Source organism: Apus apus, chromosome 2, assembly GCF_020740795.1.
Source record: "Apus apus isolate bApuApu2 chromosome 2, bApuApu2.pri.cur, whole genome shotgun sequence".
Taxonomy (NCBI): Eukaryota; Metazoa; Chordata; class Aves; order Apodiformes; family Apodidae; genus Apus; species Apus apus.
In genome coordinates, this window is record NC_067283.1 from 22,248,754 (window position 1) to 22,265,043 (window position 16,290).

The 16,290-nt window shown below is 34.3% G+C and overlaps 1 protein-coding gene across 5 annotated transcripts in view; it reads right to left on the minus strand.

The window, feature by feature from the left end:
• ABCB1 (ATP binding cassette subfamily B member 1) overlaps positions 1-16,290 on the minus strand; it is a 59,692-nt gene that overhangs the window by 15,619 nt on the left and 27,783 nt on the right. For all 5 annotated transcript variants that reach the window (XM_051609938.1, XM_051609933.1, XM_051609937.1 and 2 more), the window contains 14 exons: positions 15,751-15,922; positions 14,617-14,741; positions 13,696-13,867; positions 12,036-12,149; positions 10,954-11,064; positions 8,265-8,390; positions 7,874-8,077; positions 7,314-7,484; positions 6,124-6,285; positions 4,515-4,697; positions 3,576-3,722; positions 2,807-2,911; positions 1,363-1,440; positions 110-193 (listed from right to left, as the gene is read on the minus strand). In XM_051609938.1, coding sequence (XP_051465898.1) covers positions 110-193; positions 1,363-1,440; positions 2,807-2,911; positions 3,576-3,722; positions 4,515-4,697; positions 6,124-6,285; positions 7,314-7,484; positions 7,874-8,077; positions 8,265-8,390; positions 10,954-11,064; positions 12,036-12,149; positions 13,696-13,867; positions 14,617-14,741; positions 15,751-15,922 — 1,954 coding nt within the window. The remainder of the gene's footprint in view (positions 1-109; positions 194-1,362; positions 1,441-2,806; positions 2,912-3,575; positions 3,723-4,514; positions 4,698-6,123; positions 6,286-7,313; positions 7,485-7,873; positions 8,078-8,264; positions 8,391-10,953; positions 11,065-12,035; positions 12,150-13,695; positions 13,868-14,616; positions 14,742-15,750; positions 15,923-16,290) is intronic.

A 16,290-nucleotide genomic window follows, 5' to 3' on the forward strand; every position in this document is an offset into this window, starting at 1 on the left:
GCTACAGTTTTATAGCAAATCTCAGTTATCAAACCACTCAAATCCAAGCTGCAACTTTACTACATACTAAACCAAATGTGAAAAATTCCCCTAAAAAAATTTTACTTACTCCTTTGACTTGTGAGGCATCATTAGCAAGTCTTGTAGTTAATGCTCCAGTGCTATTTTTAGGATTATCAAACCAGCTCATGTCCTACAATAGGAAACATTTTTATTAGGGCCAGTTTTTGGACATTCCATATAAACCACAAAGTAAAACTGAGGTCTACAGAATATAATTGAGTTCAGTGTCAGAAGACTCTGTCTGTGGCAGTGCATCAGTTCTGCATTTTTAAATAAATCTAGTTTCTTCACTGCACAATGAATATTTTTTTTTAAAAAAGAAAGAAAAAAGTGTATGCTTGTGCATGATCTGATATGTACACTGTCACTGCTGAGAAGGAAGAAAAGCAGCCTGGAGGATTACCAAACCCAAAATCTACCCTCTCCCACTGCTGCTGAAACTGCATCTCCTTGGAGGAGATGACTCCAGTCACACTCCTTCACCAGAGAAAAGGTGTTCCGGGATGAATGAAATGTAAAGAATTTTCAAAGTAAAAACTCTGAATTCATTGCTTTGTTCTTCCCCGGATTGAATAATGTTCACGTTAATCAAATTCTGTGTCTACATACAGCTTTAAGTGCAAGATATAAAACCCCAGAAATATTATATTGCATATTTGAAAATCTAAAATACTAATCCTGAAATCATGCAACACTAAGGGCAATTTAGATAACATTAATTACTTAAAAACTCGATTAATATATTTAATTCTTTTAAATTTAGTACTATTTAATACTTTTTAATTCTCTGAAAGTGACTTTAGATTTAAGTACACAATCCCATTATCAACAAACAAAAATTAGAGATTTGGGAACTCTCTGAAAGAGACATTTAATAAAGAAATACAAACATATCTGTATATATTACAGTTTAAAACAGACATTTTAAGTAAGAGTTACCATGTAAGCTGCATTGCATTGCATTTCTCTAGAGAAGAAAGGGCACCAAGAAAGCAAAGTAGGCAAAGGAACACATGATGGGACACTGCTGGTGCACATCAACCTGCCAAGCTGTGGTAACTTGGCTGTAAATCTAAGTCATTACAAGGAGCATACGAAATAATCTTACCTTGATTTAAGACACTGCCTCTAAGGTTTCTTTGCTTAACCACATGTCACTAACTGAACTGGTTTCTAGACTGACTGAAAGAATCTTCTCTGTAGACAAGTTATAATGCGACAGAATAATGTTATTTTATATCTATACAATGAATTATTTTTTAAAACACTCAAAATAAAAATATTTATTATCATTATTACCTGTCTAAGCATGGCTTTAAATGCCATGAATCGAAGCCTCATTGTAAGAATTTCTCCAGCTTTGCCAAATGTGAAGCCCTATTTGAAAGAAGGTACATTGTTTAGAGTACTAACACAATGTTTGTGTCTATTAAAAAAATAGTTCAGTTACATTGTCTCTACAATGTTAAAGTACAAAATATTGCAGTCCTGATTGCACAAAGCAAGTGTAAAAACAGGTTTAATATTCATAAATTCTAGAAGGTTCACAGTCCCAACATTCAAATATAATTTCTCAAAAAAATATACAGAGCACAGCAGTATTTCCCAGCACTACTTCACCAGCACACTTCAAGTTAGGCAATTTGCACAAGTATGTGACTTCAAAAAAAAAAAATTACAAAAGAACATCAGAAAACGGGGACTATATCAAGAGATTATAATGTTTTAATTTTTTTTAATTCTTATTAACTTGAGGGTGTTACATTCCAGTGAACTCTTCCCACTCATATTTAAAACATTATCTGAACATCTTTAAATTGAGTAAACTTGTCATAGCCATCTACTCGGTCTCCTACACTCAAGGCCTTCTTGCATGCATGTGCAACAAGACAATTCTATAAATAAATTCGGTTTTTACAGGAGACTGTTTATGTTGCTTTCCCAAGTACACTTTATTATTTCACTGTGTAGGCTTATTTAACGGATAAAAATGTAAAAACATAGTCAGAAATTATAAACCATACTATATATTAGAATACTCAAATACCAAAGTTTGCACCTGTATGATTACTACCTTCTTCTTTTTTTAACTGTGGCACTGCTGTATCAATTAGATACATGTAAGACTGAGAGTAAAGTTAAAATATTTTTTTTTGTAAAGTTGAGATTACTACAGATGCCACTGAGAGCAGGGGATTGGGTATTACTGTTCAATCATTAGTATTCAAGCAGGAGCTGAATATCAGCATGATGGGTGTTACCTGAGAAACAGGATGTGCATCTTTGGGAGGGCACACATAAGGTAAGACTTGAAGGGGTTAGGGGAGTAAAGAATTGGAGAGCTAAGGCAGGAGACTGGTAGATTTGCAGGTACTGCCAGCTTCAAATAGTAGAGCTTGAGGGTGAGAAGGGAGAAGTAAAGGTCGAAGGGGTTGGCCATTAGGTGGCAATGGAAAAAGGGTGAGAGAATCCAGGGTTTCATGCTGAGATGTGTTTGACTGGTCAAGAAAAGGGGAAGTTCTGAAGTGAAGAGAACAGAATAGGTTGGAAGATCTCTAGCACCTGAGAAAGTCTAGATAAAAAAATACTCAGTTCAGATTCAGACACATCTAGAACTGTAAATGTGGGTTCTCGTTTGAGTTGGAGGAATGTATTAAGAAGATTAAAAAAATGCAGTATACTCAAGATTTGGTTTCTAAAACATGCTGAACAATTGTAATAAAGCTAAAATAATAAAACATACCTGTAAAAAGAAAGTAAAAAAGGAAATTATCCCAAGTACTAAAAACAGCACTGAATATAAGTTGCTTTTCTCTCTTAAAACGGTCTTGTCAGTTTCTGAAAACACCTATAAAATAATATTCAAACAAAAAATTTTTAAGCAACTCGTAATCTAAAATATTTTCATCTTTCTCAATATCTATGCTTGGTAGTCATTTGCATTCATATAAAATTTGAGCATCTGTTACATATGATCATAGGTATAAACAAATTTCAGGTTGCAGCAAGATTTTTAGGATTTTGTAAATCACAGAATCATAGAATGGCTCAAGTTGGAAGGGACCTTCAAAGACCATCTAGTCCAACCCCGTTGTCATGTGCAGGGACGCCTCCCACTAGAACAGGTTTCTCAAAGCCCCTTACAACCTGCCCTTGAACATTTCAAGGGATGGGGCATCCACAACTTCTCTGAGCAACCTGTGCCAGTGTCTCATCCTTCTCACAGTAAAGAATTTATCCCTAATATCCAGTGTAAATCTCTCTTTCAGTTTGAAACTGTTCCCCCCCATCCTATTATTACATGCCCTCATGAAGAGTCCCTTTACAACTTTCCTGTAGGTTCTCATCAGGTACTGTAAGGTGTCTATAAATCTCATAATTCTTCAGATTTTTGTAATAGTGCTTCATCCACTACTCAACTTCATTATGCAGTCATGGTTCAAGATGTGGTTTTCTTAGAAATAAATTTTGTAGACTTTACAGTTTATTTTTAATTTTTTATTCAAACTTACCCCTATAATTTCTGAAAATATGATTGAAAAAGCAGGTTGTAAAGCTCCATTGATGATTGCACTTAAAGTTCCAAGTAAAAAGTATGGCCATTCAGTTTTGTTCAGCTTCATAACTTTCAGAAATGAAGCTGGAGGTAATTCTTCATCCTAAAAAAATGGGAATGTTGTTAGTACAAATATGTATGTATTTGAAGAAATGTGAAGAGAAATTGATAGTCAATTTGCTACTTCTAGAATCTACTCAGAAGTAAAAATGTATACTTTTTAATAACATGAATAATTAACTAGTAATACATTTATTTAAATTATTTTGATACAAGGAAGGAAGAGTTGTTAGAATATATCTAAAGTCCTTGTAATTGTGTTTTAGTTTATCTGTATAATTTTCACTGATCAATGCTCTTGGTATTGGTCAATGGTGACTGAACTATTGATTCTGGGCATGCTGCTGTGTGTAATCCATGTCTAGATTAATTGTAATTGTTCATTAAGCAATATATAACTGCAAAATATTTCCACAAATATGAAGGCAATCATGTTTGTTTTATGTTTTTTTCTGTAAAGACTGTGTGTTTTGTTGCAAGAATTGTATGTCAGGCCAAGCATACTGTTTCTGATCCAAAAACGAGTGTTTAACCTGCATAGACTGTGTTGGTATGGTATGCAAACATATGAAAGCATATTTCAAGATTAAACTCATCCTTCTTATACGTTTTTAAAGCCACATTTATTTGTATAAACTTTCATAGTGAGAAAAACAAAACAAGGCATAATTATTATCAGTTAAAGACTATTTAGAATTAGAAAATTTGCATGTTTTTTTCACCCCTATCAAATGCCACCTTTTTGTACATTTCTAGAGCAGGAGAATGAATTTAATTTTAACATACTTTTTTGAAAGGAATCAAAGTTCACTAGGAGCTCTGCAAAGATACTTACAGGTGAACTAGTTATCTCTTCATGATCATCATTTTGTGTTCCTGGCTTTCTCGTGCTTCTCCGAGTTGACCGTCTTCTCAATTCTTTAGTTAAGGGTTCTTCAAATTCTGGTTCAGAGTCACTTTTTTTGTCAGTAAGTGCATTTTCATCTTTTTCTGATAATGGCTTTTCAGCTTCTATTGCCTAAAAGAGGGAAGAACATGATGCTAAGATTAATTACGTATATATTACTTCGAACTTTCAAAATTAAGAGATAATTAAAGTAAGAGTAACTTTTGATTGTTTCAGTGGAAAAACATATGGAAAAAGAATACATAATGCTCTAAATTAGATATGAAAATCTGTATGATATTTTAGTAGAGCTTGATTCTTATATCAGTGTCTCACCTTTCAAGAAAATACTTACACTAAGTGGAGGGCAGGGGAGTGGAAGTAGCTGCTCTTTTATGAGTTAATTCCTAAAAACGTTTTAAATTGAAGGCAAAGCATATGCACTCATGTAGAGATCTTTAGAATGAGCTCTCAGGGGATACACTGTTTATTCAGGAAAGTGAGAAAAAAACCTACGCCTCTTTTGTGCAGAAAACTTAATAATCCTTGACTTCAAATGTAATAAAGAAGTTCAAGATTGAACCAGTCGAAAACTGACTTTGGGAAATCTGAACAGTATGGAAGAGAGACCTACTTGTGGTGGTAGTTTTGCCAGTCTCTTTGACAGAATAAATACGTGTCTACTCACCATTAAGGTATTTAATAGTAACTGAATTCCAAGTTGCCTTCAACTCGTATTTCATTTTTTCCAGAAAGTTTCTATTTCTTGCCACATTTTTACTATTAATGAAAATAACTTCTTTTGTTTTACTTGCAGTTTTTAATTTTCCTTTAAAAAAAAAAAATCCTATTTTTTCCCCATTATTACATTTGCTTGAATACAGAGTTACATTGAATCTAACTTGAACAGTTATTTTATGAAGAAATGTTTTAGTTGTCCGAGTTAACTTTTTCCAGTCTGACATTCTGAGATAGCAGTTTCAGTTTCTTTAATGGGTAAGGTGGTTTTGCAGTAAAACACCAGTGACACAGAAGGCTACAGTGACACTCAGCTCTAACCTTACTATTGCACAGGAAACTGGGATGTACCAAAGCATTTTGTTCTTCACTTAATAGCTAATACATTTCTGTTATTTATATTAATTTCCAGTATCTCTGTTTCTGGCTACATAACTTTAAATGTGTATATATTTTTTTGCATTCTTTTTCTCCTATTCCTCAATTTTTTTTCCTTTAGAAGGATTTTTATTTTTCTTTAAAGGTATGAAGGATTATAATTAAGCTGCTTAAATTAACTGCATAATAGAAAAATATTTTTAAAAAATCTTTGCATTTTAAAACCCTAGAGTATTGGAAACGTACTATGCTGGGTTTAAATAGGCCTGGTACAAAAACTAGTGGTCTTCTCTTTCAAATTACTGCTCTTCTTTCAAAGTATGTGGGTTTTTTGTAGTTAACAAAATATGCTGCAGAGTTCCCTGTACTTCTGATAAATACGGTAACTATGGGCATGGAATGCAAAAAGAAAATGAGATAACAGCTGGCAAGAAAATAGTACCTGCATGTTAACAAGTTTGTAGTAGATTCCCTTTTTCTCAAGCAATGTAAAATGATTCCCTTGTTCTTTGATAACTCCACCTTCAAACACAACTATTAGATCTGCATTTCGGACTGTTGACAGTCGATGAGCGACGACAACTGTGGTGCGTCCTTCCCTGGCCTAGAAATAATATTGAATATGAGTATTTGTAAGTATATTTTTAAATCTCTTACCTTCATATTAGAGTTGAATAAGACCTAAAGAAAACATTAAAATAGTTCACAGAAAAATCTATCTTTCAAAAATGAAAAATTATTTAAATTAGTATTTAAAACAGAAATATAATATTTAGCTTGAAAATCAATCTTAGAGACAATCTTTTACTGTGGCACACAAAACCATCACATTTTTATCAAAAGTGTCTAAACAAAATAATCAATATTTAAAATACTGGAATGTTACAAACCTTAAAATTTTAAAAATGCCAAGTGTTTTTATATTTAAGCCCATAGCTGTTCATTTAAACCTTGAAATCTGTGAAGCATAGTTTATACTCAGAAGCATTAGACGATGTGACCAAGGAAAGCTAGGCAAATAACTTCTCTATTAAATGTATTTCCAATTAATAATTCTCCTTACACTGTCTTTTTCTATCCAATATCAGGAGCAAGCACTACAATTCTCCAGCAGAATCCAACAGAGTAAATTCAGAATACCATTTGGAGGTTCAGCACAAGTATGAATATAGAGACTCCTGAGTTGCACCAGAGGTCAGCTGTTCATTAGTGAGACCGCCCTACACTAGATAAAGACAAGCACCTAGAAATATTAATCTTGACTGAAGCTAATGTTTCGTTGAAGTGTTTCCTACCAAGTCACTGGTACAATCCCTTGTGACTTTCCTTGTCTGTCAGGTTTCATCACAAGTTAATCAAGTAGCCAACTGACAACAAAATGCATGTCTTTAAGACAGATAATTGTAGAGGATGGTATTTACACAAAGAAAATGAAGAAAATCTTGACACAAGATTCCTCTCTATAGTACCTGCAGGATGTAAAAAAATTCTCTGTATAAAAGTAATTTGAAAAATTCAAGTTTAACTTCTGTGCTTTATGGGTATCTTTTGCAGCTCTTTCAATAAATGTCTGGGAAAAAAACATAAATATTAGTCTCCTGCTTACCTGCTTAATTTTAGAATACTACTGACCTTATCCAGTGCTGCCTGCACAACTGATTCACTCTCAGTATCCAAAGCTGACGTTGCTTCATCAAGCAGAAGAATTTTAGGATTGCGAACCAGAGCTCGGGCAATTGCTATTCTTTGCTTCTGGCCTCCACTCAGCTGTGCTCCTCTTTCTCCAACCACAGTTTCAAACTTCTACAAGACAACCACACACATTCTCACAACACTCAGTGGCACAGCCCTTTCACCAAAGGAAGGCAGTGCAAAGAAGAGGCATGTCTGTGTCAGTAGCCCCAGCAGCTGCTTCTTCTTTTGAAACACTACAGCACAAACACCACTTGAATACACCTGCCTAATCCTTTGTGTACCTACAATTCTAATAGTGCTCCAAATGCTCATCAAGCCATGACTTAAAGATTTAAAATTAACATTATCTCAAAAGTTATGCAGAAGCTCTGCATAGTTCTGCATATTCACAGCTCTGGGAAGCAGCTGCTTCTGTTTACAAGAATCCCTCCTAAGGAACCGTTCGGCAGAAGAAGGTTTGGGGGAAATAATTTCAGCAGGACAGCTGCTTTGCTTACATTGGGTAGTTTCATGATGAAGTCATAAGCATTTGCTTCCTTGGTAGCTTTTTCAATCTCCTCCATGGTGACATCCTCACGGCCATAACGAATGTTTTCTGCAATGGTAGTAGCAAAGAGCACAGGCTCCTGATTCACCACACCAATGATCTCCCGCAGATATCTTACATTTAGGGTCTTAATATCCTGCCCATCAATGGAAACCTAAACAAAAGGAAGCAGACAAAAACACCTGACCAAGTGTTTTGATCAGGGACCCTCTCTCACCAGGCTGGCACTTGCCTTTTTAGGGGAGACTTTACCATGTCGTTGGAACAAGGGCAATGAGGCTAGAACCAGACTTTCAACAGCTGTGACACACAGAGCAGTCATCTCACTGGAGGTATCTTACCGTGCCTTCCTTGGGATCGTAAAACCTCTGGATGAGCTGAACAGTTGTACTTTTCCCACAGCCACTGCCACCAACCAGAGCCACTGTCTGGCCACTATAAATGTTGAGATTCAAGCCCTTCAGTATCTGTGCATATAAGAAAGGGGACCAAAAACATATCCATATGTAAAAAAGTTAATGTAAATCTGAAGCAATTCTAAAGACTACAATAAAATACCCTTCATATTTATAGCAGAATCTGCTACAAAATAAAATGTATAAACATAATAGATTAAATTTTGGTCAACTAATTACTTGAGCTTAATTTTCTTCATATTTACATCAGAATTGGTCCAATCTCAGTCTCTTTTACAACATACTTCATAATTATCAATAACATGAACTAAAAAAATTGCAGTATTCCCTTACTACCCATAGCTAAAATATCAAAACAATATAATGCAATATTTCTGTATTATGTTGCCTCACCTTTAACTCACCAAGCAGACTACAGGAAAACTATTGTACAGCAAAAGTCACAGTTGACAACGACAGAATATATCCTCATTGCTTTGGAGGGAAAGTAATTTTCCTAACCTTCAAGTATCCCTAGTTTTTCTGCTGGTGATTTGAATTGCTGATGGAGCTTCTTTACAACTGTAACATTTCATTGCACAATATATTTAAATATTTTCATACTAGTCAGCATAAAATATAACATTTCACAACCATGGAAAACACAATTTTTTTCCTTCCTTGGGACCCTTACAACAGGTAAAAAGTAGCTCTTTGGTGCTATGTGATTGCTCTTTCATTTTATTTTCAAGAATATAACCTGTATTGGGTTGTGCAGTGGAGCTAGAGAACAGATGCACAGTTAGCATGACCATCCATGTATATTCAGTTTTGCCCACCTATCTTATTAACCAGATTACCTGAGTGGTAAAAAGACACAACGATAGAAAAAAAGTAATAAAGTGATTTTGTTTCTACATTAGACAAAAAAAAAGATGTCCAGGAGTCTGTACAGCTTGTGTGACTTTGTACAAGTTCTGTGGTTGGAAACGTACATTGAAATGGAGAAAATAATATTTTTTGCAAATCAGTCTTCTAGAAAGACTAGGCTGAAATGAACTGTGCAGAACTTCAGCATCTTCTTCAGAGCCAAGGGCATTTTTTCCATTCTAAATGTACAGCCATGCACTGATACATTCCAATACTATCCAATGTGCTTCCCAATACCTTGCAGCCCTGTGTCCTTGTCACCATCTCTGTCTTCCTAAATTTCTACCCTTGGCACTACTGCTGCCTCTTCACCTTTAGTACCAGTATTTGTGTGCTTTACAAGTGAAACATATCTTGCTGTTAGGGAAAAAAAGCACAGACATATAATAACTTTCACTATGTCTTATTTTGCTGTAATCTTTTTGGATCAAAACAAAAAGTCCAACATAAGTAATAACAATTGAAAAATGTATGAAGCAGCCTTGTTTAGTCTTCTAGTCGTAATGCTATAGAGCATTTAGTCTAGAGACCCTGTACAGAATGGCACAACTAAATCTAATGTAAAAAAAAGTAGCAAATTTAAATTTACTTAGATCAGGTAGATTATCAGAGATTTCAGTGGACTAACAATTTAAAGCAAACAGAGGAGAATAAGGACAGCAAATAAACCGGTCTAGTGAGATAGGAAGTAACTTGCAGTCTTCATCATGCCTGTCAGTTACTTTGCTGCTCTTAAATCTGCTGAATAGACCAGTTAAACTTAAAAGTCAGGTAGATTAAACTTAGGCAGGAGTTAACTACCATGAGTTATTTGACCTCTTCATGTTTCTCTTCACTATAATTTATGAAATACTGTTTGGTACAGCCATGACTTCCTATCATTATTATCTATGAAAACATAGGGGGAAAATCTCTGGTTGTATGATACCTAATAAACTTTTAAAATTATCCCCCGAGATTGAGAGCTGTCTTTTCATTTATATTTCTATATGATGAAAATTTAAGCATATTCACTTTTTTCACTTTTTTGATAGAGACAAACGGAAATATTTAACATATTTATGAGTAAAAATGGCTTAAAAAAGAAAACCCTGTGTCTTTTCTTTCTGCCTATTCAATGTAAGAAAGATCCTTATTAAGATCAGTGATGTACCTTCAAGGTAGAGAAGAAAATTGTTACATGGTGCAAAGACACTCATTATTAAAGTATTTTCAGAAGTAGTTCAAATGTCTTCCACCTGCACTGCACTGTGACTCTAGATTTCTGACTGTGCTTTAAAAGGCAAACTTTCTGTTACAGATTCTGATCTCTATTCCATATATAACAAAACCTTGACTGGATCATCTTTTAATTGGTTGAGACAGTTTTAACAGAGCTGCATTGCAAATACATTTGAAACCCACTTTCTCATTATTATTACTGTATGCAAACACCTGGGTTAGATATATAAATTATGATAGCAACAAATCTTTAAATTTTATTGCATAGCCAAACTGACTATAGCTTTAGATGGAAAATTATTCAGAAAACTTGTTTAGCTAAGGAGTAAATAATTGTAGCTAAAATCACGGTGGTGGCAAGATGGTTTTACATAAATTAGATAATCAACTTGATTTGTTATATTTTTTTAAAAAAAAATTACTTTTTAAAAACAAATTATCCACATGCTTAACTGTAATATGTATAAAATTTCATTTACAATACCTCAACTTCTGGTCTGGATGGATAATTGAAGTAAACATTTTGGAATTCGATGTTCCCTTTTATGTGGTCTGGTTTGTGACCTGTCTCTGAATAACTGTCAATTTGAGGTTCCTGTACAAAATAAAATAATAATAAAGAAACCAGCAAGCTTGTTTCCTTTTTTTTTTTTTTTTTCATAAAATAGCACCAGTGTGCACTGTTATTCTGCAGTGATATGAGATATAATTTTGTAGGTGAGATTTCTGAAATGTGTAATTGCATGATGTTTTGGTGCCTCATTACTACAATGATGATCTGCACATGCAAGACTATGTTTAGAATGTCTCCATTTAAGCTTTTGTGTGAATTTACTACCTTGTACTTAAGACTGTACCCACAGCTACCCATAATTTGAGATTCATTTCAATTGCTGGTAACTAACTCAAACAGATCATCTCTCATGATCTTTTCACAGGCTGTTTATTCATAGCTTTGCCCTTTCTGCAGAAACAATTTGTGTGAGAAAGAGCCAATCCACTGACCATTAAGCAGAATGGAGTTCATAACTATCAGTGGTTTTGTTTCGATCCAGGGTGGGTCTAGAACTTGAAGTAAATCTTAACAATTATCCAAGACACGGAATTGCATTTCAAAGAGCTTCATCATCTAGCAAAATCACAGCTTCTCTGATTTCAGACTCTCTTGGCAACCGAAGTACCTATCCACGTTATGAGGTTGTGTTTTCTAGAGCTGCCAACACGCAGGTGGAGCTACTGCTACCTTGAAACCTATGCTTATAGTCCTACACCAGCTGTAATCACATATCTATATAGCATCATGAACATTCCCTTCCTGATAAAAACATTAGAGGATAACTCCAACACCAAGTGATTCAGAGATCCAGCACTTTTACCTTTGAAGAACTCTAGAAGATAAAGAAGAACTGACTAATAATTACAAATTCTATCTGCTTTTGTGTTTACATGTCTGTTTAATTTTTCACGCTGTTATTTACTCTTACTAATTTTGTATCCATAAATAGTGTCTGGACTTTGGAAAGGTTTTCTAAATTTTTTAATGAGATTGAGGGCAAAGATACTCACATTGTCTATGATATTAAAGACTGCATAGGCAGCTCCTCTTGCACTAGCAAATGCCTCTATGCTTGGAGCAGTCTGTCCAATACTGAAAGCTCCAATCAATACAGAGAAAAAGACCTGAAAGAAATAGTTTATGTGACATACATAATTTCTTACTTAAGAAGAGAATTACACTAATTTATTTACATTTGATATCTTTGGGTCAGGAGGCTCCATGCCTGTTAATGGAAGTTTAAGGAATCCAGAATTAAAGAAAATATGAAAATATCTGTCTTAAAAAGAGACAGATCAAGAAAACATTAAGAAAAGAGCTTTTTAAGATTCAGCTGAGAAATTAGTTCCTGCACAATGTGAATGTTGCATATATATTAATAAGTTAAAAAGTGACCAAGACCATCAAAATCTGTGCCAAAAGCCATATAACGGCGCTTGGTGTCTCAGGATTTATTGTACTAATTAATTATTTAGCAAAAGATATTCCAAAGACCAGAAAGTATATTGCATAGCTTCCAATGGAACAAAGACAGATATGCAAAGGACTCTCATTCTGCTTTCAAAGTGACAGTGAAATAGAAGTATTAAAATACAGTTTCTCCATCACAAAGTAATACAGGGTCCCTCTGCTGGAATGAAAGAGAGTGAGTTCAAGCAAACAAGAAAAAACAGAAAAAGAAAAAATATTTTCTCTCCTCAGAGAAGCATAGTTATTGCTTTCAGATAGTAGCAAAACAAAAGTAATAAAACCTGCTCAAACATGGTTCATAATAACAGCCATAGTACTTCAGAGCAAAGGTTCATCACATCCATAATATTTTCTTCAACAGTGGTCATTCAGATGTGATGCCTTATAAGGCAACACCCTCCCATTCATGTTATAAAAACACCATTCCAATGAACTACAACATAGACAGCAGAAATTGCAAATACTTTGAACTGAAAAAATTACATACAAGGGCATAAACCTCACTGATATGTTCTGTATGTCTGTCTGCCTTTTTTTTTAAAAAAGGCAGGTTTGAAAGAGCCAGTGACATACGCCAGAGCCTGTTTTCACAAACTTCAGTGATTCATAAATAAAAAAAACCAAGTAGTTAAAAAAGGATATAAATACAAACATATGGTCTCCTGGCTGGTTTTCATCATAGTTAACACAGTTATTCTTCTTACCATATTTATTTGATATCTCATACAAAATTACAGTCAAGAGAAGAATTTAAGATATGACTTATGAGTCCAAAATATAAGAAAAGTATCAATAAAATTATCTACTCACACCACACAACAGCTAAGTAAAAATTACTTGCTTCCACATGCTGAAAATATATTCAGCCCCACAAATCTGAAAACAAATGGCAGCTAGGAAGGGTACTGTACTGGTTTTGATTGAACTGTTTCTATAGCAGTCAGATTTTATGAAAGTCAAATAAGACATAGAAACTGTTGTAAATATATGTTTTATTTGGCTTGATGTAGATTTTTAGATACTCTAGAAACAACATATAGACTTTTGTGGTGAAAATAATTTTGTTAAGAAGAAAATATGATATTTTGATTATTCTGGGACATCATTCTTACTAAATTCAAATAAGTTTCTAGTTTATACTTTAATGCATTTTATTTGGTATTCCTCACTATTGTTGGGAATTTACTTATTAATACTTACTGTAAGAACTTTGCCAATAGTGTAATCATCAGTTAAGACCAAGGTAGTTCCATACCAGAAGGCCAGTGCATATGATGCATATATTAGTAAGAAAGCAGCACCCATAGAAATATTAGCTGTAATAGACTTTTTTATTCCAATCTTTTTAGCATCTTCTAAATTTTTATGGTATCTGGAAGAAAGACATTAGTTCAAAACAGACTCAGACTTGTACCAAGGCACACAGGCCAAAAAACTCTGTGCATGAATTAGAGAAAGAACACTCACAAAGTACAAGATATATAAAATATATAACCCTAAGACTGTACAAAGGTAAGCCTGGTAGTCAGGCACAGAGACCTTAAGGGCCAACATCAGTTAACTTGGTATATAGAAAAAAAGGGCATTGCAGCTCAGGGATTGGCATACAAGCTGCTTAAACAACCTGCAGGTCTGTGAACTTCGATTGCCAGCCATTCATGACAGGTTTTGAGATTATAATTGTTAGCTTAAGATAAAAAGCTAAAATATATCACTAGAATTATGTTTTACAGTATAGTGAAATTAGAGTTATTTTTTTATTAGTAACTTCACAACAATTACTGATTACTCAGACTACCAAGGATACCACAATCTCTTCTCATGGCAGGGCCTTTTTTTCTGTCTAAAGCTCAGACTGTGTGATGTTTCAAGTAGTTTGTACACTTCCTAGGGTAGAGACCATATATCAACTTATTTTGTAATTTTCTAGAAAAATAACTAGCTGTCTGTGAACAGCAGTGAAACTTTTAACAACCTGTAACAAACAATTTCTTGAAAACATACGAAACACAAGCCTTAATTGTTTTGACAGACTTTCAACTGCATATATACAATAAAATTTCAAACAATCTGAAGTGAGTACTTTTAAAATCACCTGATGAAAGCAAACATTGCTCTTACCTTTTAATTTCTTTTTCCTGTCCTCCAAAAGCTATTACAGTACGGACTGCTGCCAGAACTTCCTCTGCAACAGCCCCTGCTTTTGCATATGCAGCTTGTTCTTTGTCAGTGAAAGCAGAGAGAACCTAATAAAGGACCAAATTTTTTGACTTAAGAAAACCACAGTGAGCTCAAGCACCTCATAACAGCTTTTATCACAGTTACTTTCTTCCAGTATGAAGCCTTTTGATTATATTATGTGTAAGTGCAAAATGTTCAAAATCAGAACCCTTGAAGTACATTATGAATTCAACCAAATAATTCAACATTATCCATCCACAACAACTAAGGGCTGGATTTTTCACTGTTACCCAGTGCAGCAGGATTAGATGACTGAACCACCATACAGAGCTGGCGGATTTCTCCCCAGGCAGATCTCCTCAGCTCATGCTAACCTCTGGCTACCTTAGCTAGAGGGCTCTGCAGCTTACATTGATCAGCCACAGTCCATGAAGACCTTTAGCCAGTAGACATAGGTAGCACATGCTCCTCTACTCTTACCTCTTCTGCAATGTACTCAACCAAGACAGAGAAAGCTTACATTATCTTTGAAATGTAAGGGAAATAAAATACTATGAAAATTTGAAAGTTTCCAAACTACAAATGTAAGTCACTCTGATCCTATGATAATTTAGTACTTCTCTCACTTAAGTCTGTCTAAAATTTCTTACCAAAGCTGTTAACACATCTGAAAATAAATTGTGTCTGAGAACAAGGCTTGGTCAAATTCATTCACTTATTATTCAGGAGGTGCAATTAGTCCTTTCAACAGAGCAAGTACTCATGTGGATGAAGTTCAGCAGTTACAGATGTGGATTCTACTCATGCATTTTCCTTTTCTGTATAAAAATACGCTATATTGGCAGAAACAGCTTCAAATAAAACAAGTCTGTCCAACTGATAAAAATTATAATATTCAAACTACATGAGGGTACTTTATATACAGTTCATCTAACAGCTTATGTACATAGATGTTGTCTAAAACCATAACTGTTCTAATCAATATATTCTAACAGTAAGAATCACAGATATGAAGATTTATTTCATTATCTCTTATTAATAGAAAACTTGACAATCATTGTATATTAACCTTACCTTTGCCCAGATGGCAGCTGAAAGCCCAAGGACAGGGCTGACTGCTAGTATTACAAGGGTTAATTTCCATCCTCTTATGAGACCAACAACAAATCCTGTTATAAATGTTGTTAAGGCTTGAACAAGCAGTCCAATTTTGTCACCTATTCCCTCATTAATCTTTGAGACATCACTGAAAAACAAATTACACTCAGACAGGAAGGAAAAAGTAGAAAGCACAGGAAAGCTTTTCAGTTTTGTTACATGCTCATGTGTGTAAAGCACAATCATTTATTATGCAATTACTTCCAAAAAACAGTTTGCTTCAAGATAGAGCTCTATATGGTGTGGTCAAGGAAAAACTTCACATTTCTTGTAAAAATGTAATGCTATAAACCTGTTCTCATCTGAAAAGATTGCAATTCTGCCACTCAGTTTCTGAATTTCTTAATTCAGATTAAAATTTTGATCTGTTTGGAAGCTGTGGGACATCTGGAAAGAAAAGATAAAGCCTTTCATGTAGGCAAAGAGAAAGAGATTGCTTCTCATGCATATATAGCT